At 34.7% G+C, this 27,554-nt stretch overlaps 3 protein-coding genes across 4 annotated transcripts in view; 2 read left to right on the plus strand and 1 right to left on the minus strand.

Moving 5' to 3' along the window:
• The window catches only part of LOC137622703 (acid sphingomyelinase-like phosphodiesterase 3b), a 19,886-nt gene extending 18,584 nt beyond the window's left edge, over positions 1 to 1,302 (plus strand). The window contains 1 exon segment of the mRNA XM_068353299.1: positions 892 to 1,302. Coding sequence (XP_068209400.1) covers positions 892 to 1,110 — 219 coding nt within the window. The 3' untranslated portion in view covers positions 1,111 to 1,302.
• A 2,477-nt stretch (positions 1,303 to 3,779) lies between these two features.
• Positions 3,780 to 27,554, minus strand: part of LOC137629158 (peroxidase-like) — a 46,669-nt gene continuing 22,894 nt past the window's right edge. Inside the window, exons 12-15 of one of the 2 annotated variants that reach the window (XM_068360431.1) lie at positions 24,561 to 24,730; positions 23,218 to 23,323; positions 22,727 to 22,894; positions 3,780 to 4,033 (exon numbers count right to left, since the gene is read on the minus strand). In XM_068360431.1, coding sequence (XP_068216532.1) covers positions 3,946 to 4,033; positions 22,727 to 22,894; positions 23,218 to 23,323; positions 24,561 to 24,730 — 532 coding nt within the window. In that variant the 3' untranslated portion in view covers positions 3,780 to 3,945. Of the gene's footprint in view, positions 4,034 to 20,731; positions 21,040 to 22,726; positions 22,895 to 23,217; positions 23,324 to 24,560; positions 24,731 to 27,554 lie in introns of those variants that run through there. The other variant, XM_068360424.1, reaches the window with a different exon arrangement.
• Positions 5,654 to 27,554, plus strand: part of LOC137629173 (DNA-(apurinic or apyrimidinic site) endonuclease 2-like) — a 215,995-nt gene continuing 194,094 nt past the window's right edge. The window contains exon 1 of the mRNA XM_068360451.1: positions 5,654 to 5,848. The gene's annotated coding sequence lies outside the window, so the exon portion shown is untranslated. The remainder of the gene's footprint in view (positions 5,849 to 27,554) is intronic.

Consider the following 27,554-nt stretch of genomic DNA (forward strand, 5'->3'; position numbering starts at 1 on the left):
CAAGAAAGGAAAATGAAATATTTTAAGAAGAGTAACAACATTGAAATAAATATTTCCTATATAAACTATAAAAACTTTAACAGTAACAGTTATGGCTGCCTATTATTATTATTATTATTATTATTATTATTATTATTTGCTAAGCTACAACCCTAGTTGGAAAAGCAGGATGCTATAAGCCCAGGGGCACCAACAGGGAAAATAGCCCAGTGAGGAAAGGAAACAAGGAAAAATAAAAATTTTAAGAAGAGTAACATTAAAAGAAACATTTCCTATTTAAACTATAAAAAACTAACAAAACAATGGTAAGAGAAACAAGACAGAACAGCCTGCCTGAGTGTACCCTCATGAAAGAACTCTAACCTAATATTGTTAAATCTTAAGGAAGAGTCACATTTTAGTGTTAAAAGTCATTTTTTGTATGTTAAAAGTCCCATTTTAGTATGTTAAAAAGTGCAATTTTGATATGTAAATAGATCAATTTTATATTGAAAGTCTCATCTTAGCACATTAAAAGTCCAATTTTAGTATGTTAGAGTCATTTGATCATGTTAAAAAGCCCCAATTTTATTGTGGTAAAAGTAAAATTTTTTTTTAAAAATCCAATTTTAGTATGCTAAAATCCCAATTTTAGTATGTTAAAGTATAATTTTAATATGTTAAAGCCCATTTTAGTATATTAGAATTTCAAGTTTAGCAAGTCAAAGTATCATTATAGCATTTAAAAAACCCAGTTTCAGTAAATGATGATAATGAAATGAATGCTAAGTAATACACCACATCTTCAATGTAAACCAACAATATTTCTTCCTTTCGATGAAAAACTCTACCCTAAATTATATGTTTTAGTTTTATAAACCAATCACTTATTTTTTTTTTCTTTCTCCCTAGAGTGACCGTAAGCTGTTCGATCTGTACTACCTCGCCAATACCGTGAAATACGAGGACCCTTCTGTGTGTACCGCCAAATGCCAAAAACTACACCGGTGTTCAATAACTGAAGTAGATTATACAAGATTCGTTGAGTGCAATGCTACGCCTAAGCTCATCCCGTGGTCACTGTCTTTCCTCTTCGTGATCGGCTTTCAGTGTTACTGGCCACTGTACTAGTCATGAAATTGCTATTGCAGGATTGCCAGATTTTCACTGGATTATCGTACATGAGCCTTAAAATTATCGTTTTACAACCTAAATTAACGTACACACTTTAAACATAATTATCAAAGAGTAAGATAAATGACTTATTTTCGGGTATTTTAGTATAATTGTTTAAATTACCACACACACACACACACACACACACACACACACACACACACACACACACACATATATATATATATATATATATATATATATATATATATATATATATATATATATATATATACCTAAGGTATGAATCATTAATCGTACCGGACCCAAAATAATCGTATATGTATGATAATTATCGTACGAATGACAACCCTGTGCTCTTGTAGTGATGAACTTGAGAGATTTATTTGAAACCTTTGTTTATCTTCTTATTGGCCTGTGCGTTCCAAGTTGAAATATTGATTTCGTGACCACTAGAAATTTTTTCAAGTGTCTGTAGACTTAGGACAAGGTTGTGTTGCAAAACGTAGGACAAAGGCTGTATTGCAAAATAGATTTTTTTTTTTTGTGATCTCTACTTTTTTTTTTTTTTTTTTTTTTTTTACGAAGTCATAAGATGGATGCTTTTAGAAAGTTCTATTTAGATGATTATCATATAAGTACACAAATTATTTCGTTTTTCGTGAAGTATGTATAGGCATACCATGAAATATCACAGTAGTCCACCAAGTAATGTTGACTTTTCTGAGTAAACCAAAGTGAGAAATGAGTAACAGGTTCTAGGTTTTATTTTCCAGTAAAAATCTTACAGCCAGATTGAAGGTGGACAGAAATAAAAAGATACCTATAGTCAATTCTTTTTAGTGAGGCAGATTTGCACCGACTCGCAGGGGTGCCCTTTTAGCTCGGAAAAGTTTCCTGATCGCTGATTGATTGAACCAGGTAATTCTAACCAATCAGATAGGAAACTTTTCCGAGCTAAAAGGGCACCCCTGTGAGTCGGTGCAAATGCGCCTCATTAAAAAAGAATAGACTACAGAAGAGTGTGACACAGCTAGCTTGTGACGATAATCCGAAGTCTGCTTTAGTCCTAACTCGGACTTAATTCAGGTGTACGTTGCTTTTATGAGGTTTCATGTGATAACTTGTTCTAATGAATAGAATGCCATTATAAACAAACTTGTTTATTATAAAACAGTGTATGTAATCTATAAAATTTACATGTTCTTAACTTCTTTCTTTGTTTTCTTTTTCTCATGAAAGTTTGGAACTGGAATTCCAATGTTAGATATTTAAACAACAATGATCCTTTTGGTTATGATGTAAGAGAAACTTGGTGTTGTGTAGCTTGGTTTATTTTGATAGATAGCTTAGCAATCCTGCATCAAGTATTTAGGCTTCAATAAGTGGATATTTCGATTTCAACGAAATTAACACATTTTGGCTTTGGCATATAAAAAGGCATCTTTATGATTTGAAAATGGTAGGGACACTATCCTTAAATGGCAGGGCAGGATTAGAAATGAGACTAAGAGATATTACTCGAGTGCCATATGTGGACGAGATTATGATGAGGGGTAGATGGAGATGGTTTGGGTACGCTCTTCGCTCTCCCCAAGAGAGATTAGTTCAGCTGGGCGCTACAAGGCAGTACAAGAATTGGAAGACCCAGACCTCCATGGCTCAGAACTATGAAGCACGAAGTAGATGATGAATGGAGAAGTGTTGAATTGAATGCTCAAGATAGAGACGACTGGCGAAATCCAACCGAGGCCCTTTGCGTCAATAGACGTAGGAGGAGATGATGATGATGAGGACCAATATACAATCTAGTTATAATGAGAGCTAATTAGTAACGTCTTAGTCTCGCAATCTATTCGACGGTGGTTTTTCTTCGTGCCTAACCTCACCGTCATTATGAGCTAGTGGGAACCTATATAGTCCATCTGCTGAATAATTGGAAGCCATTGGTTGTCCTCTGGTCCTAGCTTGGCTGAAGAGGCGCCTTGTGCGATGATCATGTGTGTGTATTGATTGTCTCTAGGGCATTGTTCTGTCCTTTACCTTTGCCACTATTGAGCAACCTTTAAGAATACATGACTTGACGCTGTCTAAGGCTGTCAAAGGACTGTGACCCCTCTTACTGGCGTAGGGGGTGAGAAACATTCACATACTCAAGAAGTTGGACTAAATCGTTACTAACATTCTACAAGATGGAATATAAAAAAGATTCTGCCACAATGCTGAGTTTAAAGTATTCTCTTTTCATATGTATAAATTTCGTTTTTATTTTATTTTATTTATTTATTTTATTTTATTTTTTTATTTTATTTTTTTTTTTTTTTGCTGAATAATTACATATGTTTATCCTTAGAGGCGGACGCTGGTGTACCTCACTCAGCACAGTGCATGCATTGTGGCCTCCAGCTGCACTCTTTTTTTAGCCTTTAACTATATCTTCGTTAACTCTTCTTTCATTCCATCGTGCTTTCCAAACTTCTTGTTTTACTTGATAATGTAACTGAGACACCCTCCCCCCCGGGTGCATTTTAACCATGAATGGCCTCCCAGTCCCCAGAGTACCAAATTCATTCATCCAATCCACCTAGCTAATAGCGATACTCTATTACTAAACAACATTCATCTACGTCAACGAATTTTGTAAGTGCAATGAATTTCAAAAATCCTTTTAAAAATCATTTATTGAAAAGAGACATATGTTTATGAACAGTGCATATTTCATAGCATGCAAAAGCAGAGAAATTTCTTTTACTTTATGAAGATTTTGTACTTGTATTTAATTCATTGTGGTAGCCATATGCCTCGATAATATTTTCCTGAATGAAGGACTCATGGAGCATATCCCGTCAAGTTGCACTTTGGGAGCGTTGGTCTAATTTCCATGCTCCATTGTTGTATGAGCGTCAAGAAGGGAGATCTGAAAAATTAAATTATTATTATTATCATTATTATTATTATTATTATTATTATTATTATTATTGCAAGAGAAGCTATTAACCTAGTTGGGAAAGCAGGGTGCTATAAGCCCAAGGGCTCCAAAAGGGTAAAATAGCCCAGTGAGGAAAGGAAATAAACTACAAGAGAAGTAACAAACAATCAAAAAATATTTTAAGAACAATAACACCATTAAATCAAATCTTTCATATATAAACTATAAACACTTAAAAAAAGAGGAAGATAAATAAGATAGAATAGCGTGCCCCCGAGTGTACCCTCAAGCAAGAGAGCTGTAATCCAAGACAGTGGAAGGCCATGGCACTACCCATGACTAGAGAAAAATGGGTTGACTTTGGAGTGTCCTCCTAGAAGAACTGCTTACCACAGGCAAAGTCTCTTGAATCTTTACCAAGAGGAAAGTAGCCACTGAACAATTAGCCTAAAGCTGGTGAATGTTATGGCGGTTTGAATGAGAGCCTTATATAGAGACTGGCTTGAATAATAGTAAGCGAGTTTCCTGTTTTTTTTTTCTTTTTTTGGTATATTGCCATGAACAGCTAATATATTCTAGCTACATTCTAATCACAGTTGTCTAGCCAATAGGATGCACAAAGAGGTAGTGAAAAATTGGAAAGATTATCATTCTATAAAAAGCTTTATTAAGACCTAAGTTTCTGAATGAATTGATCTAGATTTTTTTTGCTTGTTCTGTAACAACGATCTTGTACAAAAACTAAAATCAAGGAATATTGAATCGCAAGGGATAATATTTTTCATTCTGCATACTATTGTGTACGTAAAAATTTTCTTTATTTCTAAATGTATGCAGTTTTTTGATACCTGAATTATGTATAGGACCATAATCTAGGTTACATGTTTAATTATATTGTCTTTAAACTTTCTGGTAATTAATTCATGAAAAGGAATACACCCAAATGCAATTTTATTGCCATCAATTTTGTGCAGCAAATCAAATAAATATTTTTCTTATGATGTTGTGCAGTTGTGGGTATAGATCCTATACAAGACACATCATACCAGAATGGTGTTTGTGAAATAAACGAAACATATCGTATAAAATTAATGTTGTTGGTGTAATTTAATTACTTAGTGCGTTTTCTGGGTGATCCAGGCAGTTGATATCTAGAATTTTTAGTATGCCTATAGGCCTACCCCATCATTACCAGCAAGCAAAATACAGCCTCTATTCGGAACTGTGTATTGATTGAGGACTTTATACACTTCCCTGTGTTTTATTTGTCTGTACACTTTTACTCGTACAAATCTAGAAACATTTAGTGATTTTTTTTTTTCATCAGGGGATCTGGCAACACTGCCCGAGTTGACGAGTTGTTATTTTGTCGTTGAATAAAAGCTACCGAATTGTCTAATAAAAGTCTATAGTTTTTGTTTATCACCTCAAATCAACACAAATCGTTTAGAGAAGGGATAAATTATGTTTGTATTTATTATTGTGTATATATAAATTCTGCTTTGTAATAGTTCACAACATTATTTTTAGCAGACTATGAAATCAAGTTCAAAATTAAGGACTTTAGCGATGTAATGTTTTGTTTTTCTAAAACCCGTCACTGTTGACGTTTCGACAGACGACAACGCCACACTTGGGTTTCTGTTTCCTTGTGAATAGTTAACGAACTCTGTCTTTTGTGGATTTATTTTTGTTACAACATTTTAGACTTCAAAAACTAGTGAAGGAAATGGAGTGTCGATAACCTACTTACTATCCAGCAAGGTTCTACTGGGAGGGCACGGAACTCAGGGCAGAGACGTGGTAAGTACAATTGCATGCTACTAGATTTTTGCAATTTTCAATTTCATAGTGAATTTTAGGGTCTGTGACTTGAAGAAAAATACCCTAAATAATGTCCAAAGAATTAATAATCAATTAGGGAGGGCTCATGTACAGCTCTCCATGTACCGATTACCAGTACATAGGAGTAGTGATATTTTTTTTTTTTCGAGAGCAAAGCGAGCTCACGGCGGAGCAAAAGCCATTACTAGTTTTATAGAAGTATCCCCAATTAATGAACCATGAGTGAGTTAATCCGATAATACTTTCAACGAGGGAATCTGTAGTAGTTAATAAGGTTCTACTGGGAGGGAACGGAACTTGGGGCAGAGACGTGGTAAGTACTATTGCATGCTATTAGATTTTTGCAATTTTCACGATATGAATATTTTAACGGTATGATAGCTTTCATTTTGCCACATGAATCGTATTTTTATATAGAATTACCCGGAATTCATTCAGTTTTGTAGGTCTATGGGCTACGATATAGTGCATAACTACAGAGGTCACCCCTACTGGTAGGCTAACGTTTGATATATTTCGAAATAACTGACAGGTTTTTTTTCCAGTGTTAGCACGGTATGTTAGTAAAGCTGATCGTCGGGTTATAAATAAAAGACAATTTACGTACTGAATTTTGTTGTCTTTTTTTTTTATTGAATATGAAACACGTTAGATAGCAATCGTTGACACAGTAACAAGTTTGTACTTTTAGTTTCAGTAAGTCTAAGGATCTACAGTATGTATCATACAGCCAGTTGTGTTAGAACCAAACTCTAAGGGAGGATTAACAATTATAATTGAGGAAAACGGCTTTAGTGAATAGATTCTTGAGTTGGACAATATTGATGATGTATAGTTAGTAGATACACAACCACAGCCACGAATGAACTAAACTGTTAACAATTCAGCTTAAGAATTTTTCTGTATTCTGTAATCTCATTATTTCCTTAGATTGGACATTGATAATGTTGGTTATGCATTTGCATGAATATTAAATGATGGTGTTAAACGAATAGATTTATTTCGTTATCATATCTGTTTTTTTTTCTTTTTTTCATTTAGTAGTGGTAGAAAAAGTTTGCACCTTTGTTTAGAGAGAATAGACTGTCATTGCTTTCCCAATATATGCAATTTAAGAGCTACATTATATTAGTGTTCCTGTTAAAAGTCTGCTGTAGAAAGATGTTTATCAGGCATAGCGTAAGTTGGGCCTACAGAATAAAAGTTACACTTAGTCTAATCTAAGGGAAACTATAAATGTTTGAACATAACGTTTTATTATAATAATGTTATTTGAAATTTATAAGGTAATACCTTTTGGTTAAATGAATATTGGTTGCCCATGAATTCTGAAAAATGTGAGTCCGTTGGTTACGAAGCCCAAGTGCCGAATTATTTGCCATTAAAACTATTTTTTTTTTCATTTAATTAAGTAGACCGTCCTTATGGATTAGAAAAATAATTATATACTGTAAGTTTTTTTTTTAACTCATCACTTCGAACGCTATGGTTAAAGGAAAATATGAAAACAATCCGATTGGCATAAGTCCAAAGGAAGTCTAGGCCTATGCATCATTTTACGGTAATACGTAGCCTACAATGTTCCAAAGCTGGTGTTATTGTTTACGATAACCTTATCAACCAGAAGTGATTCCATATCTCCTATTTTTTCATAGGTTAGATATGTTATACATTTCAAGTTCAAGATTGTATCCGTAATCAGCTGTAATGTGATGCAACGCCATTTCTCATTCCGTAGTTACCTGAGATATGTAAACAAAACACTTTTGTAAGCTTACTTTGAGGATATGTGCTGCCAACATTGTAAAGAAACCCTGACATTTTTAAGTTTTTTGTTTTTAATTGCATAGGGAGGATATCTTTCTTTAGGTGACGCTAACAGACTCAATCTCCCTTATGAAAATTTCAAATGCTGATAGAGATTAATGTTTAGTCTTAGCTTTCCTATAATTAATTAACAGTTTGATACTTACTTTTACTTTTAGGGGTTTATTTCTCGCCCTCCACCAAACACTGAAGGTCTGTTCAGGTGGGCCTTGGTGTGTGAAAAAATAATTTCTTTCCAGTTAATATTTTGCTCTGTATCGTTATCAGTTATTTCGCTAGCATTTGTATTCAGGCTTATTATAATAGTTTTCAGGTCACTATTATAACACTTTCTAAAAAGATAAGTCTTCAGGTTTTTCTTGAAAGCTGCCACATTATTGCTATTCTTGACATCGAGTGGAAGGTCGTCAAAGAGTCTCGGTGCAGCATAACTGAACGTTCTTCCTCCTATTGCACGATTCACATTAATTTCGAATAGTCCATGTGGGTCATCAGCATGTCTAACTCTTACAGCGGCGCTGGTAGCTTCAGGGTAGGGGACCAAGCAATCACGAAGATATTTAGGCTTATCACTTGTAAATGCTTTGTGAGTCAACAAGCAAATTTTAAATTCAATTCTAGCCTTAACAGGTAACCAATGTAGATAGATCAATGCAGGAGTTATTCTGTCCCTTAGTTTAATGCCTTTTATCAGTCTAGCCGCCCGGTTTTGCACATTTTGAAGCTTTCTTAGTAGTGTATTGGGCAATTTGTAGTACAGAGAATTGCAATAATCAAGCCTTGATATTATATGACTCATCACTAAAATTTTTGTACTGCCCTCTGTTAAATATTTTCTAATAAATGCTATGTTTCTCAGGTGATAGTTACACACTTTCACTGTGTTCACAATTTGGTCCCTCATTGACAAATTACAGTCTATCAGTACACCCAAATTTTTCACAACAGGCACAATCCCAACATCAGCATCACCAATTTTTATACTTTGAATTAACTGGTAATTCTTCAAAGCCACCTTTGTGCCAAAGAACATACATTCTGTTTTATCATCATTTAATTTGAGCTTTTTCCTCTGCATCCATGTTTTTATTTCAGTCATTATCTCATCATTTTTCTTCTCTGTATCTTGTGTTGTTGAAATTGAGAGGTAAAACTGAGTATCATCTGCATAAAGTTTAAAACCCACTTTTTGTTTTTTCAAGATGTGTGATAGCTCGATAGTATATATGTTAAACAAGATAGGGCCCAGAACACTACCCTGTGGTACACCCTTCATAAGAATTCTCTCATTGGATCGGTTTCCAGAAACTTCTACAATAGTCTTCCTGTTCACTAAGTAACTTCGCAAAAATTTCAGTGCTTCCTCAGTCACTCCAATAGACTTTAAGTCGTCAAGAAAGTACTCGTGCACAACACTGTCAAAAGCAGCACTAAGATCTAACATAATCAAAATTCCACACTTTCCCCCATCAAGAAGACCTATCATATCATTCATTATTGAGCACAAAGTAATTTCTGTAGAATGATTAGCTCTGTAGGGCGATTGATTTTCCGGGAATACCTCTAACTCGTCAATATGCGCCCATAATTGCTCACTTATGACTTTTTCAATAAGCTTTGACATGTAGGATAAATTTGAAATGGGCCTATATGAATTTAGCTCGTTTACATCACCTTTCCCTTTGTAAATTGGTTTGATCAACGCAGTTTTTTCACAGCTAGGAAAACAGGATTGTGATATACTTAGGTTAATTATGTTCAGGTAAATATCATATACAACTTGCTTGTTTGGAGCTTCACTTATTGGACTGTTTGGGAAAGGGTCGTTTCCACAATATGTATTCTTCATCTCTCTCATAACCTTTAACAAGTCGCACATATTTATTTCCTTAAATTTTATTAACTTCTTTCCCTCCTTCACTGGCATAGCTGACTGTCCTTCCAAGTGATTTTGGGGGAAACCTCTATAGATTTTATCAATTTTTTCATTAAAGAATATAGCAAAACTCTCTGCACAAACATTGTCAGGCAAGACATATTTTTTCTTTAATCCCATCAAATCATCAAGATTTTTGTGAAAGTCCTTCATGTTATTGGTTTTTTTACATTCGCCGTTGTAGAATTTTCTTTTTGTTTTTTCTAACAGGATGTTATAGTCATTTCTGGCCTTATTATATAGATTTCTGGCTTGTAAGGATTTGGCTCTTTTCCATCTACCTTCCATCTAACGTCTGTGTCTTTTTGCCTTTAATAGCTCACTATTATACCATCTAACATTTTCGCGTACCACTATTTGTTTGTTCTTTATGGGACACATGGTATCGTACATTTTTCCAAAATTGTCGTTGTATTTCTCGGTATAGCACCCAACACATTCTATGTCTACCATATGTTCACATTGTGTGTTCACACAAGACATTTGCGCTACACTAGCCTCAATAAAATTCTCAGTATCAAAATTTTCCCGTTCCCTATATGTGATCCATTTTTTCAATACTCTGGTGCAATTTATATCAACGTTAAAGGTGAAGAGTTTATGTGTTTTTGAGATCTCAAAGTCTGGTTCCACTTCAAGGTTTTTTATTAGGTCTGAGTCTTTTCCACATATGACCAAGTCGAGTGTATGACCACCTACTGACGTTGATACCAAAACACTGTTTATTAAATTAAACATCTCAAATACTTCCTTGAGTTCTTTAGCCTTATTATCATTTTCATCATCTACCCAACAGTTGAAGTCTCCACCAATTAATGTATTTTTAATATCGTCCACCACACCCACAAGAATACTAAATTCTTCAATGAATTTCGTCATATTACTCCCTGGTGGTCTATATAATGATATTATATTCAATACCTTATTGTTTCTTGTCAGTTTTAAACAGATATATTCAAACGTTTCAAATACTATTTCATTCATGATAGAAACCCTAGAGAAGGTTTTCGACACAAAGACACCCACTCCTCCTCCAGTTTTGTCCTTTCTTGGTACGTGGTAGAAATCGTGAGTACACGGCGTCATCTCCTGAATCTTTGAGTTATCACTAATATTTCCCTGCAACCAAGTTTCCGTTAATAAGCATAAATGTAATTCCATTTCGTTAATAAGATTTCTAATCTTTATGGTTTTATTCCCCACCGATTGAATATTTATCAGACCACACTTAACCAATGGGCTAGACTCCATGATCGGTTCTATTTTTTATCCTGGTAAGCTCCTCCTTGTATACTTTACAGTTATCGTCATATGTCTTATGATTCGTATCATTGTAATTCCTCACTGTGCAGTTATGACACTTTAACGTGTTTACAGTACAATCCGTGGTTCGATGATCCTGGCTACACTTGGCACATACCTGAGTCTTGCTACAATTTTCGGCAGTATGACCAAATTCCTGGCATTTATAACACTGAAATACATTGTAGGAATCATAGATTTTACAGCATCCTCCAAGCTTGGTATATACTCTATCATCCCTCTTACGGAAGACTTTCCTGATAGTTGGACTACACTTTATAATGACGTGTAATTTACCGCTTTGTCTTGATTTAAACTTCCTCAGTCACTCCAATAGACTTTAAGTCGTCAAGAAAGTACTCGTGCACAACACTGTCAAAAGCAGCACTAAGATCTAACATAATCAAAATTCCACACTTTCCCCCATCAAGAAGACCTATCATATCATTCATTATTGAGCACAAAGTAATTTCTGTAGAATGATTAGCTCTGTAGGGCGATTGATTTTCCGGGAATACCTCTAACTCGTCAATATGCGCCCATAATTGCTCACTTATGACTTTTTCAATAAGCTTTGACATGTAGGATAAATTTGAAATGGGCCTATATGAATTTAGCTCGTTTACATCACCTTTCCCTTTGTAAATTGGTTTGATCAACGCAGTTTTTTCACAGCTAGGAAAACAGGATTGTGATATACTTAGGTTAATTATGTTCAGGTAAATATCATATACAACTTGCTTGTTTGGAGCTTCACTTATTGGACTGTTTGGGAAAGGGTCGTTTCCACAATATGTATTCTTCATCTCTCTCATAACCTTTAACAAGTCGCACATATTTATTTCCTTAAATTTTATTAACTTCTTTCCCTCCTTCACTGGCATAGCTGACTGTCCTTCCAAGTGATTTTGGGGGAAACCTCTATAGATTTTATCAATTTTTTCATTAAAGAATATAGCAAAACTCTCTGCACAAACATTGTCAGGCAAGACATATTTTTTCTTTAATCCCATCAAATCATCAAGATTTTTGTGAAAGTCCTTCATGTTATTGATTTTTTTACATTCGCCGTTGTAGAATTTTCTTTTTGTTTTTTCTAACAGGATGTTATAGTCATTTCTGGCCTTATTATATAGATTTCTGGCTTGAAAGGATTTGGCTCTTTTCCATCTACCTTCCTTCTAACGTCTGTGTCTTTTTGCCTTTAATAGCTCACTATTATACCATCTAACATTTTCGCGTACCACTATTTGTTTGTTCTTTATGGGACACATGGTATCGTACATTTTTCCAAAATTGTCGTTGTATTTCTCGGTATAGCACCCAACACATTCTATGTCTACCATATGTTCACATTGTGTGTTCACACAAGACATTTGCGCTACACTAGCTTCAGTAAAATTCTCAGCATCAAAATTTTCCCGTTCCCTATATGTGATCCATTTTTTCAATACTCTGGTGCAATTTATATTAACGTTAAAGGTGAAGAGTTTATGTATTTTTGAGATCTCAAAGTCTGGTTCCACTTCAAGGTTTTTTATTAGGTCTGAGTCTTTTCCACATATGACCAAGTCGAGTGTATGACCACCTACTGACGTTGATACCAAAACACTGTTTATTAAATTAAACATCTCAAATACTTCCTTGAGTTCTTTAGCCTTATTATCATTTTCATCATCTACCCAACAGTTGAAGTCTCCACCAATTAATGTATTTTTAATATCGTCCACCACACCCACAAGAATACTAAATTCTTCAATGAATTTCGTCATATTACTCCCTGGTGGTCTATATAATGATATTATATTCAATACCTTATTGTTTCTTGTCAGTTTTAAACAGATATATTCAAACGTTTCAAATACTATTTCATTCATGATAGAAACCCTAGAGAAGGTTTTCGACACAAAGACACCCACTCCTCCTCCAGTTTTGTCCTTTCTTGGTACGTGGTAGAAATCGTGAGTACACGGCGTCATCTCCTGAATCTTTGAGTTATCACTAATATTTCCCTGCAACCAAGTTTCCGTTAATAAGCATAAATGTAATTCCATTTCGTTAATAAGATTTCTAATCTTTATGGTTTTATTCCCCACCGATTGAATATTTATCAGACCACACTTAACCAATGGGCTAGACTCCATGATCGGTTCTATTTTTTATCCTGGTAAGCTCCTCCTTGTATACTTTACAGTTATCGTCATATGTCTTATGATTCGTATCATTGTAATTCCTCACTGTGCAGTTATGACACTTTAACGTGTTTACAGTACAATCCGTGGTTCGATGATCCTGGCTACACTTGGCACATACCTGAGTCTTGCTACAATTTTCGGCAGTATGACCAAATTCCTGGCATTTATAACACTGAAATACATTGTAGGAATCATAGATTTTACAGCATCCTCCAAGCTTGGTATATACTCTATCATCCCTCTTACGGAAGACTTTCCTGATAGTTGGACTACACTTTATAATGACGTGTAATTTACCGCTTTGTCTTGATTTAAACTTCCTGATCAATTTAAAGTCTTCTTCATTTTCACATATATCATTCAACCATTCATTCTTCTCCATTATACTGGCAATTATATCATCTTCATTTTCATCAATATTGCAGACCTTGATCTTCGGTTTAAGTAGATACTTTTTATCTACTTCTACCTTAATGTCATTCTTGACCTCTTCTAAGTCATTTTTAGCCTTTTCTAACCCAGTTTTATCCGCAAAATTAACTACCAAGTGGCCTTGTTTAGAGGTTTTGACCTGTTCGACATTCGTGGTTATCTTCTTCATGATAGTTTTCTTGATATCTGAAGCCTTCTTATTTTCCTCCGTAGATTTTATAACCAAAGTGTTTCTTGATTTCAATTTACTTGCATATGTAGTCTTGGTCACATTCTCTTGTTTGTATTCCATAAGTTTCTCTTTCAGCTCAACAAATTTCTTGACGCATATCAGTGTATTGAGCAGTTATCATATCCATAAAACCAGACATCTGTTGTTGTACATTAACCTTCATCTCTTCTATGTTGATGCTTAGTCTCATCATGTCATCCCTTGATTGCCTGGCCCATGAACCATTGGGATTTGCAGTCTCGACACATCTTGGACATTTATAAATGATGTTCCTGCTTTTTAAAAGAGTACTTGTACCATCCCTTAAATTAGAGCAAGCTTCTTCATCATGGTACCATCTTCGGCATTCATCGCATTGTATCCCATCAGCGACATAGGACTCACAGTGCCCACACATGCCATGATTGCCTAAGTCATCACATTCTCCATAAGCTGCTGCCATTATATTTTCCGCTTTTCCTTGGAGTACCGTGTCGATTTCAGTCACAAATAGATCGGAATCATTCACGGGATTAAGTTTTACTTTTCGTTTTCTAGAGAAGGGCATATTAAGTCGTTTTTCAATGACTTTTCAAGAAGCCCCGCCCCAAACACAAAAATGCTGGGTCAGGCCTTTCACTACAGACCTCACATACAAGGAAACCACTGATTTTTAGCACTATATTTCACTAATATCAATACTAGCAAACACCCACAAAGAGATTTTTCATAGTATAAACAACGAGATACACAATGATTCCGTTTAAAGCCAGATTCCATACAGAGCATTGAAACACACGTCCACACCCGCGGACGACTACCAACTACCAACTACCAACTGATATGCAATGTGTAGCATAATATGGATTTAAGACCATTAAGAAAACGCAGCGTTTATTATTAAAATGGAGGAGGTTAACCAGCCCATTGAGTACAACATAACTGTAATAGATCTAGTCGGAATACATTCGCTGGTGGAAATACATATATAAAATCTTGTTAATGAAAAATTATTAGATAACCATCTATTATAAAGAGCACCCTGTTTCTTAATTAACTTCTTGTAGCTCTCTTAATCTAATTTGACTTCATGCAATAAGTATAGTCGTTGTGGATGAAAAAAAGTCAAGCTACAATAGAGAAAAAAGGCCAGTGCGAGAAAACAAAGTAAATGATACATTACAATATAAATGGGGAGTAAAAAAGTAAAGTGATTTAAGATACATAAAAGTGGCAGATAGATAAGTAACAGATAAACTATGAAACTACTTTTCATGTCAACCTAGTCAACGAAAAAGCATTTGCAAAGTGGAATGAAACTAATGTAGCCTAATAATATTCAGTATTCAGTCTTAAGAATAAGTTTTTATTTCCCTTCAACTTTTAGCCATTGCTATAAGTGATCGCTTTTACCTATTAGCCATTTTTTTAACACGTCCCAGATTTGAAAACATCCATAGAAAATATTACGCTGATACCTTTCTTTGTTTAATGTAGAGTTGAACTAACCATTTAAAATTAGGTCACGGAACCTGTCTTGAAAAGGGATTGCGTCGAGACGCTATAAAGGTATAGTAAGAAAACTAAAAGATGGCGTGTTTGGAAGCTTTCCCTGGAAAACTCCCTAGATTATTAGTAGGCCTAAATCTGCAAGTCGGATGAGGTATTGGTAAATATGTCTTGGATTTCAGTTAGAAATATTAGATCTACTATAGCTTTATCTAATTTCAGTAGGCTTATAGTAGGCTCTAGACAGTGTTATATCTTAGTTTTTCTTTTACATCTAGTCTCTTACACCAGAGGGTCCCAACCTCCGTGGCCAGGCCATCAACATAAGCTGTATTTAGACTCATTCAAATTGAAATAACTCCTAAGTGATTAAATTAATTCGCTAAGATTGTAAACAACTTTATATTATAGTTAACAAGCTCACCTAAAGTGAGCACCGCTAATTATCGTAAGTATTTTTTATTTTTTTGTTTATTTATTTTTGACAATAATGGTAGCCTAGTGGAACAGTGAAGACTATCAGACTGACGGTCCTGAAGTTCGAACCACTCTCGGGACTTTTAACATTTTTCGTTAGTAACCACATTCTTGCCGTCCTCATGATGGGTTTTCGGGGGCCCCAAACGCTTTATTTATTTAGACTATCGTCTATTGTTTGGTTATTCCTGGTCCGACCATGGGTTGAGAGGTGACAGAATCTCTTATCATATACGTAGGCCTATATGCTAGGTCTCTAGAACATTGTGATATACAGTATATATATTATATATACTTATATATATATATATATATATATACACACACACACACATATATATATATATATATATTATATATATAGATATATATATATATATATATATATGTATGATGTATATGTATATATAATATTATGGGATGACAAATTACTAAAACCAAATAATTCTCATTGTCAAATTGATACTGTAACTGCTAGATCATAGATTTATCCTCTGTGCAAGATAGTACAAAAATACATAGGCCTAAGTCTTGCACATGTACAGAAGTTTCATCAGCAGTAAGTTAAATCCTCCTACACACGCTTCACCGACCTCTATATTGGTCATACTTTCGTGCTTTCTGGATATTAAGGACCTTTGTTTCCAATAAATTTCTAGCAACTTCCGTACAGAAATTCCTTCCGTTTATCTAAAAGCTACCAATTCAACATTTTTTTCGTTAGCGTGTTATCCTTCATTCTCTCCACATGGCCGGAGATACATATTCTTCTTCATTCAAAGAGTTAACCACTGCACTGTAATTGTTCAGTGGCTAATTTCCTCTTGGTAAGGGTAGAAGAGACTTTAACTATGGTAAGCAGCTCTTCTAGGAGAAGGATACTCCTAAATTAAAACATTGTTCTCTAGTCGTAGGTAGTGCCATAGCCTCTGTAACATGGTCTTCTTACTGTCTTGGGTTAGAATTCTCTTTGCTTGAGGCTACACTCAGGCAAGCTATTCTACAGTCTTTTTTTTTTATTTTAGCGAGGCAGATTTGCACCGACTCGCCCGGGGGGCCCTTTTAGCTCGGAAAAGTTTCCTAATATATATGTAGCAATAGAGATGCATATCTCTTTATTACATAAGGGAAATGGAAATGTATGTTAGAATAACCCTTTTCCCTAAAAAAACGGCTGCACCCAAATCAGTTGGAAAATAGTCCAAAAGTGCACCCTGTCATACAGCAATAGTTTGCGATGCCAGAGAGTATGGTAAGAGTCCCTTAGATGTCAAAGCCCAAATAGGCATTTGTCTTGTGGACATAAATTTTGACCGATGTCAGATAAAGACGTTATTTAAAGACTATATTTGCATGATCTAATGATAATGTGTAGAGGAAAGTCAAGGGTGATATTTGAGAGTTTAACTGTTCTATAGTAATTAAAATTTTCTCATAGCTTCATAAATAATTGAAAAAGAGATTATATTTGCTGTACATCTTCCATAAATGAAGACTATGTGCTGTTTCTGGCATCCTGAACCCATGTGCAGTGAAGTCAGGGCCATACTTGTAGATATTTATAAAGTAAAAAAAAAAGAAAAATAACCTTGGCTGTGATGTTTTTGCGCCCCAGGATAACAAATTCATAAACACCATGCATTCTTCTGTTGATGTCAAGGTAAAATATAGAGGTCAAAGGTCAAATAGGAATTTAGCTTTGCCAATAACATGAACTCTGCAAGATAGAAACTTTTGCATTTGGCTTACACAATTCACTGATTAAGCCATTATCAGGGTTAGGTCAAAGAGCTCTTTTTCAAATGGGATTTTAACCTTGGCCATATCTATTGAAGTATTAGAAGATAGGTTTCACCGTGTAATGGGACTGTCAAATTAAGGTCAAGTTTATTGTCTTGCTAAGAAGCCAAAAGCCAAGTCATAGGTTAACCTTGGGCATAACCGTTTGTGAATAAAATAGAGTTGTAATATTTGACATGGATATGCCCCAAATGGATTTACCCTGCAGTAGGATCAATATCATGCTTGAAGATCAAGGGTCAAACAGTTGTTGGACATTATCCACTAATTTCTAACTTCACATGATAAACTTCACATATAACAGTATTTATAATAAAATAATCATGCTAACTAGCGGAACCAGTGTAAATTACACGAAATGATATTGTCAATATTAATTATCTTGTTCCTAAGCTATACAGGCTTGAATAAAATGTCCCGAGATTAATGTTATAACCTAGGTTATAGAAATTGATAGAACTCAATTTTTTGTCTAATATTTAAAAAAAGTCAGGTGCTTAAGACAAAATTGGGAAAACTATATAAGATGTGCTTTGGTCAAGTAATCAAAGTCTAATGTGAATTTGTAAGAGTATACCATGAAATTATTTCCGGTTTCTTTAAAGCGTGACAAACAAAATAAATAAATAACACACGCTATCGTATTGATATATAGACATGGAGCTTACTCAAGTTAAAGATCAAATAATCTATTCTTGGTCATAATATCCAAAATAAACTAGATTGAGAACAAATATATTGTGTACACAACGAAACCAATATGTAGGGTAAGGCCAAATTTAAGAGCAAACAGCCATGTCGAATGTCAAATATGGATTAGACCTTGACCTTCACTGTTTCTACATTATGTGAATAAGGTCTAGATCAGACACATGATTTAACCTTATTATTATTATTATTATTATTATTATTATTACTTTCTAAGCTACAACCCTAGTTGGAAAAGCAGGATGCTATAAGCTCAGGGGGTCCAACGGGGATAATAGCCCAGCGATGAAAGGAAAAAAAAGGAAAAATAGAATATTTTAAGAACAGTAACCTTAAAATAAATATTTCATGTATGAACTATAAAAACTTGAACAAAACAAGAGGAAGAGAAATAAGTTAGAATAGTGTACCCGAGTGTACCCTTAAGCAAGAGGACTCTAACCCTAGACATTGGAAGGCCATGGTATAGAGGCTATGGCACTACCCAAGATTAGAGAACAGTGGTTTGATTTTGGAGTGTCTTTCTCCTAGAAGAACTGCTTACCAAAGCTAAAGAGTCTCTTCTACCCTTACCAAGAGGAAAGTGTCAAATAATGGCTTATTCTTTGCCATCTTTTTTCAACTAGATGAGAAAGAGATTTACATATGCCATGCCTAATTCCCCTTGATCCAAATGTAAAACATGTTGCAAAGATCATATGTGTAGATCAAAATCCAATAGTATGCTAGCTTTAGTCATAACTTTTAAAAATTCATATTTGAATGCATAGTGAAATTTTGAAATGAAGCCAGTGAGTTGAGTGACATTAGTAATAAAGTTATAACTAAGAATTCAAAAGTTACACTGCAATTGGATTAGGGATCATACATTTTGGAATTGAGTAGTATAAAAAATTTGTATCAAGCACCATTTGCTAATGAAAATAATTTCCTAGTGAGTATATATAGTTACTTAGCTAAAAGCTTGACCTCAAAAGAAACCCTTCGTGGTACAGTTCCAGATACTGCAAACGGTGCCAGTTTTCCAAAGAAGGGTTTGTCGAGGACATGTTCAGAGTTTATAGATCAAGTAGGAATTTATATTTGATCTGCATAATCCAATATTGGGGCCAATGTGAAGTTCTGTTAGAAGTCAAACTCATGCGTATAAATCCAAGGGCAAATAGGCATGCGATCTTAGCCTTAGCTTTTTTAAAATATGAGATAGAGTATTAATTTTTGATGTACGTGATCTAAAAATGAAGCTGATGTAGAGCGAGAGGGTTGGATTAATGTCCTTCTTAGAGGATAGATATTAAGTAGCAATTTGTGTAGGGCTATAATAGCTACACTATACTGTACTAGATAGTCTTCATATTCTGTCTGCGTAATCTCCCCTATATAATAAAGAGCAAGTGCTTGGATATAAGTATAGATATATAGATATATGCTGATCTCTCCCCATCCCATGAGTAGTGGGCGAGGGAGTAGTCATACCCTGGTGAGAGGGATTTAGACGTCATTTTGATGAGCCACGTATGCTAGTTCTTTAATAATGCATCATACAGAGTGATATGAAGGATATATTTGAAGGTTAAAGATTGAATAGAAATTTATCTGGTATACAGGAGACTTCATACTAGAATTCATAGCTTGACCCATTAATGAAAATGTGCAGAGGTGAGTCAAGGTTGATTCATAGATAAGGTCAATGATGAAATAGGGTTAGACTTTGGGTAAAGCTTCTTAACTATACAAAATTTTCATGATGCTCATGTGCACAGTGCAGTCAAGGTCATAATTTAGGTGAAAGGTGAAATAGGACCCCAATCATAGCCATGATTATTTTAAGTATAAGAGGTAGATCATTCATATTTAACATGAATATTTCAGTAATTATGTCAATGTGCAGAGTGAAGTAGTAGTCTTAATTAGAGATCAAATGTTGATTAAGAATCCAGCCTTCGTTATAGAGTTTGAACCGTACGAGAATAAGAGTTCATAGCTCGTATGCATAATGTGTTGAGGATACCATTTTATTGAGTGAGCTGAAGGTAATACTAACTGGTTAAAAGTCCAGTATAGATTAAAATTTTGTACAACATTTGAACCATAAACTATAAAAACCATGTACGTGGCATGCATATATCAGTCAGAGTCAATGTACTTAGTAGGCTCCCATTTGGCTTGCGTAAACTACCAGTGAAGGTGATGGGCAGACTAAGGTTAGGGTCATATGTCAGATAAAGTTTAATCAGACTTTTACATAGCTTATTTACTAATGATCTTCAAGTTTTCCAAGATCTTACAAAAATTTAATTTACTCTCTTTGTTTAGTAGACTTTCAATGCTCCTTTCACCCCACATCACTTGAGGTTACAGAGAGTTCATGGATTTTACTGTAGTCAGCTTTATCTCCAAAGTGGGGAAATTTTTTTAATGTACAAAGTTTTACAATAGTTGTGATTTATAAAATATCACTTGAAGGTGAGCATAACGGTACAATCACTCCAAAGAAGGACGGGTCCCTACTTGGGATTAACGATAACGTCATTGGCACTTTATTTGTTACAATGGAATACAAAATTGTGTACAGAGAATGAACATCATTCATACAAGAATATAGAAAAGTTGAAATCAAGAAATCGTGTTGAAAGAAGGGCAAGAACAGTGCGTGGGGGGACAGTACGAAGGCTCATGTAAACAGTTGGAGGTACACCAGCCGTCGTATTGGGTGTCATCCCGGAAAGGGCCAACACCAACACACCCATCTCTGCAAAAGTTGGAAAAGGACTCAAAGTGGAATTGTGATAAACATTCTATCCTTGATAGGGATGCTAAAAGTACAAACATGCATATTGAAAAGCCTTAAGTATGTGTGGACTTATTAGAAAACAAAGGACCACTAAAGGAGATTAACCATTTATACTTGTCTTACCATGCAGTAGAAGAATTACAAAAATTTAGTTTTGGATACTGTCAAATTACTCGTAATACAAAGTTGTTTTTTTTTTTTTTCAATTTTCATTAGTATTTTGGAGTTTCATTTATGAGTACAGTTACCAAAACGAAAAACTTGAGATATCTTACCAGTATAAGATAGATACACTTTATGTGAAGTATTGTATATATTCTACTGTATATTACACGTTTAAATCTCAAATGAAATGAACTGCAAAAATTATATAAGAATTACATAATAGAGTCGTTGAGTTTTGGTTTTGCATCGTAATTAGAAGATTCAATACTACACGATCATGTTCTATCTACTGTCTCGAAGATGAGGAAATACTTCCCTTAGGTTACTTCACGTTACAGAGGTCTAGAATGAGCAAGCTTCCATTGCTAGGTGGTAGTACTGGATTTACAGCTTTGATAGCTTTTCAACTGTGCTGCTTGAAGCTCACCTAATTCTAGTATTTTCCATGTCTTAAAGTTTTTGGAAATTATACATTCACTTAACAAATACGACTACTCTTCTAGAAATTAATTTGGAAAAAGTCATAGATGCTCTTTGGCTATTAAATTTCAGAACAGATTCTTCTCTTTAATTAGTCTTCAAAAAGAGTATTGGATTTAGTAGTAGGTACTTACCCTTGAACTGGATTTCAAGAATTAGTAGTCTGGAAATGGATTTGGTAATGGATGGCTATTAAGCCACTGGATTTTGAAAGTTGCACACTCTTAGAAAATGAATGTCAAAATTGATTCTTAGAATATAACTACTGTAGGTGTGGAAATAGGTTCTTAGTCTGGAACTAAATAGAAAATAAGTACATCATCACCTCCGTCAACGAAGTTGGGAGGATGTTATGTTTTGCCCCTGTCTGTCCGTTTGTTTGTTTGTGAACAACTACCTGGCCATAATTTTTCTCATAGAGTAGTGAAACTTTCAGGGATTAATTTTTATGTTGAGACGTGCAAGTGATTAAATTTTGAAAGTCCTAGGTCAAAGGTCAAGGTCGAGAAATAAGCTTCCGTGGCAGAGGTCACAATTTTACTCATAGAGTAGGGAAACTTTCATGGATTAATTGTTATGTTGAGAGGTGGAAGTGATTCAGTTTTGAAAGTCCTAGGTCAAAAGTCAAGGTCGAGCAAAAGGTCTACCGAATTAACTATAACCTCGAGGAATAAGCTTCTGTGGAAGAGGTATGCTCTCTACTGAGTACCCCTCTAGTTGAAAATTTAATTTGGATTTTTAATCTTTCTTGGGAAATATGATTTATAAATTGGTCCCTATTCTGAAACTGATATTTGGAATAGACACTTTTGAATTAGTTTTGTAAATAACTACCTAATCTAGAATTGTATTTGTAATTGGGAATTGAATATGAAAAAATATCTACTTTGGGTCTGGATTAGGAAGTAATGTCAAAGCAATAAATTCAACTGAAGCTGTATTTTGAAATCGACGAATGCTATGAAATCGTAATTGGAAGTAGCCTATAGTAGTTACTTACGCTCTCAGTTTTTGACTAGTTGTAGTGGGTGAGGTTGGAGATGGAGTTGGAGTTGGAGATGGAGATGGAGATGGAGTTGGAGTTGGAGTTGGAGGTGAAGGTCCTTGATATTCCTTCCACAGGCTTACATCCAATTTTGGATAGGATGAGCATGGTCTAGGATTATTTCTGAAGAGTTAAATTAAGAGAGTTAGTTCTCTAAAAATGGCTTTTCTTATTTGAGAGGTGGCATATCCTATTTAAAAATGTCTTATTTCCTAAAAATAAGGAATGAGATATCAATTGCATGAGTACATGATCAAGATACAATGTAGAATTACCACCAATCTCGCATCGCTACTAAACATCTTGTCCTCGCAAATAATTTTTCCTAAGTTGGGAGAAATTTGTGCTGAATATTCGCTATCATATCCATTCAGTAAAGAATGAAAGGAAATAATTCAGTAATGAAAGAATGTAGAGGAATGTTTTTATTATACATCTCTACGTACTGTTGTCGGTCAACTGTCCGGAATACATGTGGCTGCAAGGATTCAATATCCGAGTTGTGGCAGATGATTGCAGCTAATGTCTGCTTACTTATCGATTTCAGCTGATCTGCACGTGAAGAGAAAAGTGATATAAATATCTCTGCAAAGGAAGGTATTCCATTGAAACAACTATAGTACCCACAAGTCACATGACTGAGACAGGAGTGAATGTGTATTTATAATAGAATGCAAATCTTAACTATGGCTGAACATGTAATTCTGAGTAGAAAAGTACTGCCTCTAGATTGAAAAGGTAAACATGTTGATACCTTAACATCTATCCCCTTTATTGTTTATCATAATAATGTTATTACAAAGGAGATCTGAAAGGTATGAATCAAGAAGCTGTTATTCACACAATATTTTATATTAACCGAAGTATTACAGGAAAAAGTCGTAGGAATGTTTAAAAGAGTTACGTGAGGACTGGAATGAAAGCAAATTGACCACGTAGATGCTGCATTAGGGGCGTAGGGATGAATTCAGTATATATCCATTGTAACGAATGATGTCAGAAGAGATGATTAGAATTTCTAAATATGATTAAAGGAAGGAAATTTAAATGACTAGAATTGTATCTGGGTGGAGTATCGCCGCATAACGGTGGAAAAAATGGTTTTAGAAAGGTTTGAACAATTATTTTAGCTTGGAGTTGCATTGGATTGTGAAGAAAGTAGTTTGAGTAGCAAAAAATTCATGATGATTAAAAAATAACTAGATAGGAAATAAATAGATATAAGAAGTATGTACGATGATTGTACTCTTCTAAACAATGGAGACAGAAATAAAAGTGAGATTTTGAACGGGTTTCATTGAAAAATACTGTTCTGTATTTCATAGTTTGAATATACTGGGGTGACAATAGATAAGGTATGATGTATAAAAATGTATATATTTATTTACTCAATGTTCAATTAAAACAAAGAAAAATACTTCTGAATTATCTGATAACAGCTCTGTTTTCATTTAAGATGTATAATTCACTTTGTATTTAATGTTTTACTTGCTATTAGTTGAATGACCTAGTTTTTGTTAAGAGTTAGCAACCAAAATTGATCACATATTCATCAAATATTCTGTATAAAATTGTAAAATGTTTTGATCATCAAAATAATGTTGCCAGTCACTGTGGATATCACGCATGGGTACCATATACCATTAGCCCTTTGTCATGCGTACTTTTAACCTTTCTACTTTTCCTGTGTTTTCGCTAAAGTTACCCTTGTCACTGAATTGGCTTTGCATCTCCAATTCAATGAATAAAATGAATTTCTTAAATTTACTCAATAAAATACTCTACTTACCCGGGCGGAAAGGTTTTGGCTGCATTAAATTTTGGAAGAAGAACCGATCGCCTTTTTTGAGGCGGGAGAACTGCTGACTCAGCACGCAGGCAAATGTGGGACCTACTAGCCCAGAGTCCACTGGGAATTCGGAGAGTGCAGCTGGGAACAGGTCGATTTCATGGACGTCACTGGAAGTAATGATGGGAAAGGTTGAATGTCACGGAAGTTATGTTGGGAAAGAATGAATGTCACTGTAAGTAGTGATAGGAAAGGTTGAATGTCACTGTAAGTAATGATGGGAAAGGCTGAATGTCACTGGAAGTAATGATGGGAAAGGTGAATGTGTGGAACTGAAGGATTAGATTCAGCCCAGGGATGGTTGAAATTAAGGATAAAATGCTGATAATGAGTTAAATGGCATAGCTTAATGGCATAGACGGTCGAAAATGAGTGTTAATGGATAAAAAGGTGGACATGAATAGCTGAAAATGAGAAAAGGAATTGTTAAAAAGAGCAAGAGCTAGATTGTATTGCTGTAAACAAATGTGCAAATGGCTTAAATTGATGGTAAGGACTGATTGAAATTAGGAAAGTGAACTGCTGAGTATAATGGATGAATACCTTCAAGAAAAGTTGAAGGTGGTTGAATCAAAGGGACGGTTAGCTGGAAATACATGGAGGGCTAAAGATAAGGGCGTAGTGGTATGAAAAAAAATGTATGGTTGACTAAATATAAAGATTTTCATATGTAAATAAAGATGGGTTGATGAAAATATGGCGTGAGTAATAAATTTTATGGATTTTAATGGCTGTAAAAAAGACAGATGGTTGCTGGTTGTTTTGATATGCCACTCGAAGCCAGTCCATATATATCCTATATTCCTTTTATAAAATTAACATTGGATTGGAGGAATTTGAGGTTTTTTGGCCATGATTCATATGATTTAATGATTTACAAGGATATTACCACTCAAAATTAATTCGGTACAGCCAGCACTCTCTATTCGATTTCGATTGTTCACAAACAAAGAACCGTATAAGCTATTAAAAAAAAAAAGAAAAAAAAATCGCTGTTTCGAGATAAGTACTCTCACTGCTAGACAATTTCAAACCGACATCGATCCTTTGAACCTGGCGTCCTTTACACAACTTCCCTTGCTCACTCGTTCTCTTTTGCATCATCTCTCCTCACGTGTATCTCACGCTTCAGTCCTTTTTGTGCAAAGTTGCGTTTTGATGTAAAAAATCTGTACATATCTAGAGTATTTATAGTGATTTTAGTATAAAATGTGATACATACACAATTAATCAATGCACCAAGCAGTTTACGGCTTAAAGAGTTGCATCATACTTTAGACTTACTGCGCAGAACTTCATATGTAAATGGTTAGTAGTGTTGTACTGATACTGTTTCTTTTAATTTTTCTTTTGTTTCATTCATTGTGTAATACTCAGTGTTATTGTTATATTAACTACTGTACAGTGTTGTATACAAAATACAGTATTTTACAATAGTAATCTAGATATAGGCTACGTGTACAATGACTTTCAGTGGTGCGAATCGATCTGCCAAAAACGGAGAACACTTACGAGTGTTACCTTGGCTAATTAAGCCATATTGTAGTGATAGTACTGTACATATATGGCAGTACTACACATTGAAGTATCAGTAAGTGTTTAATTAAATAGGAACAATAGGACTTTGTTGTCACGGTACGTTATTTACCTGTAAGTGTGGCGAAGATTTGTGTTTTGTGTACTGCAGTCGTACGTACACAGGTGTTTATGTAATGTAACTTAATGAAATGTGTTCATATCATAATACAATACGGTACTTACATTTTGATAGAAACCAAGTAAAAACTATATTAGGCATTATTTAGTGTGTTAGTCGATCGCACGTAAGAAATGGGCAGCGAGTTGTTAGTTTAGGAGTTAACCCACCCTAGGGCTTTTTGCGCTTGTCTGTATTACTTAACCCCCACGCAAAGAGGGAGGGCTGACTGTGATGAAACCTGGTCGCTTCCTGCAGTGTGATTAGAAATGTAAAAAAAGTAAGGAATTAAAACCAACTGCTTCTCATGACTATTTGTATAAATCTCCAGACATGCATTCACATGTCTACCTTAGGACTTTGTGGTGAATGGTATCTCATAAAATCTTACAGACTTGTGTTAATAACATCCCATATTATCAACAGCTTTGAGAAAATCAAGTAAGCAGTTGTAAAGATGATTTGATTTGTAAGGAATCTATAGCATTTCAAAATCTGAAATATTTCACCATATTGTCTTAAAAGGAATTAGTGACCAAGATAAAATAACCAGTCTAAAATATTCCTCAATACCTCTCCAAAGCTTGTAAAAAGTTTATAAATAAATGTAATATAATACTCACAAAATAGGGTGGTTTAACCTTTATGAGTGGTTACACAATTTGCTTCCAATCAGGCTCTTGTAGTGATAGTAAATGATTCACTATTAAAACCAATCATAATCTTATCTGGCATTCCAAGAAAGGTCAGATCTTGATCTATTCAACATGATCTCCGGGATATTGTTTTGAGGAAATTGTGGAGTTTCAAAATGAACGAAAGAGCATTTTGTGGGGACCAAATTTAAAGGAAACAGTTTGTTTAGAAATCAAAACACAGTGTTTCATTCAGTTTTGGAGCCATCTATTCTGACAGCCTAGTATAGCCAAGTCATATAAACAAAATCTTAGCAAACTGTCTTAAACAACTGGCATAGATATTAGATATTGTTCTGAAAGGAATATCAACATCATGCTCGCATTATGAATGAACTACAGCCAATAAGAATCTTGTGGAAAAGACTTTCACTGCCTTTATATTGTGTAGAGCTTATGCCCTGTCCACACAATCGAGCATGCCCGACGGGCAAACAGTGATATCAGACCACAAAAGTTTGTAATAATGAGGGTTAATGACGTCAGAAGCGGGAAAACCACAGACAGGGATCTGGCATCGTACAGTGTTGCCAGATCCCTGCC

The sequence above is a fragment of the Palaemon carinicauda genome, chromosome 2 (assembly GCF_036898095.1).
Source record: "Palaemon carinicauda isolate YSFRI2023 chromosome 2, ASM3689809v2, whole genome shotgun sequence".
NCBI classification, from domain to species: Eukaryota; Metazoa; Arthropoda; class Malacostraca; order Decapoda; family Palaemonidae; genus Palaemon; species Palaemon carinicauda.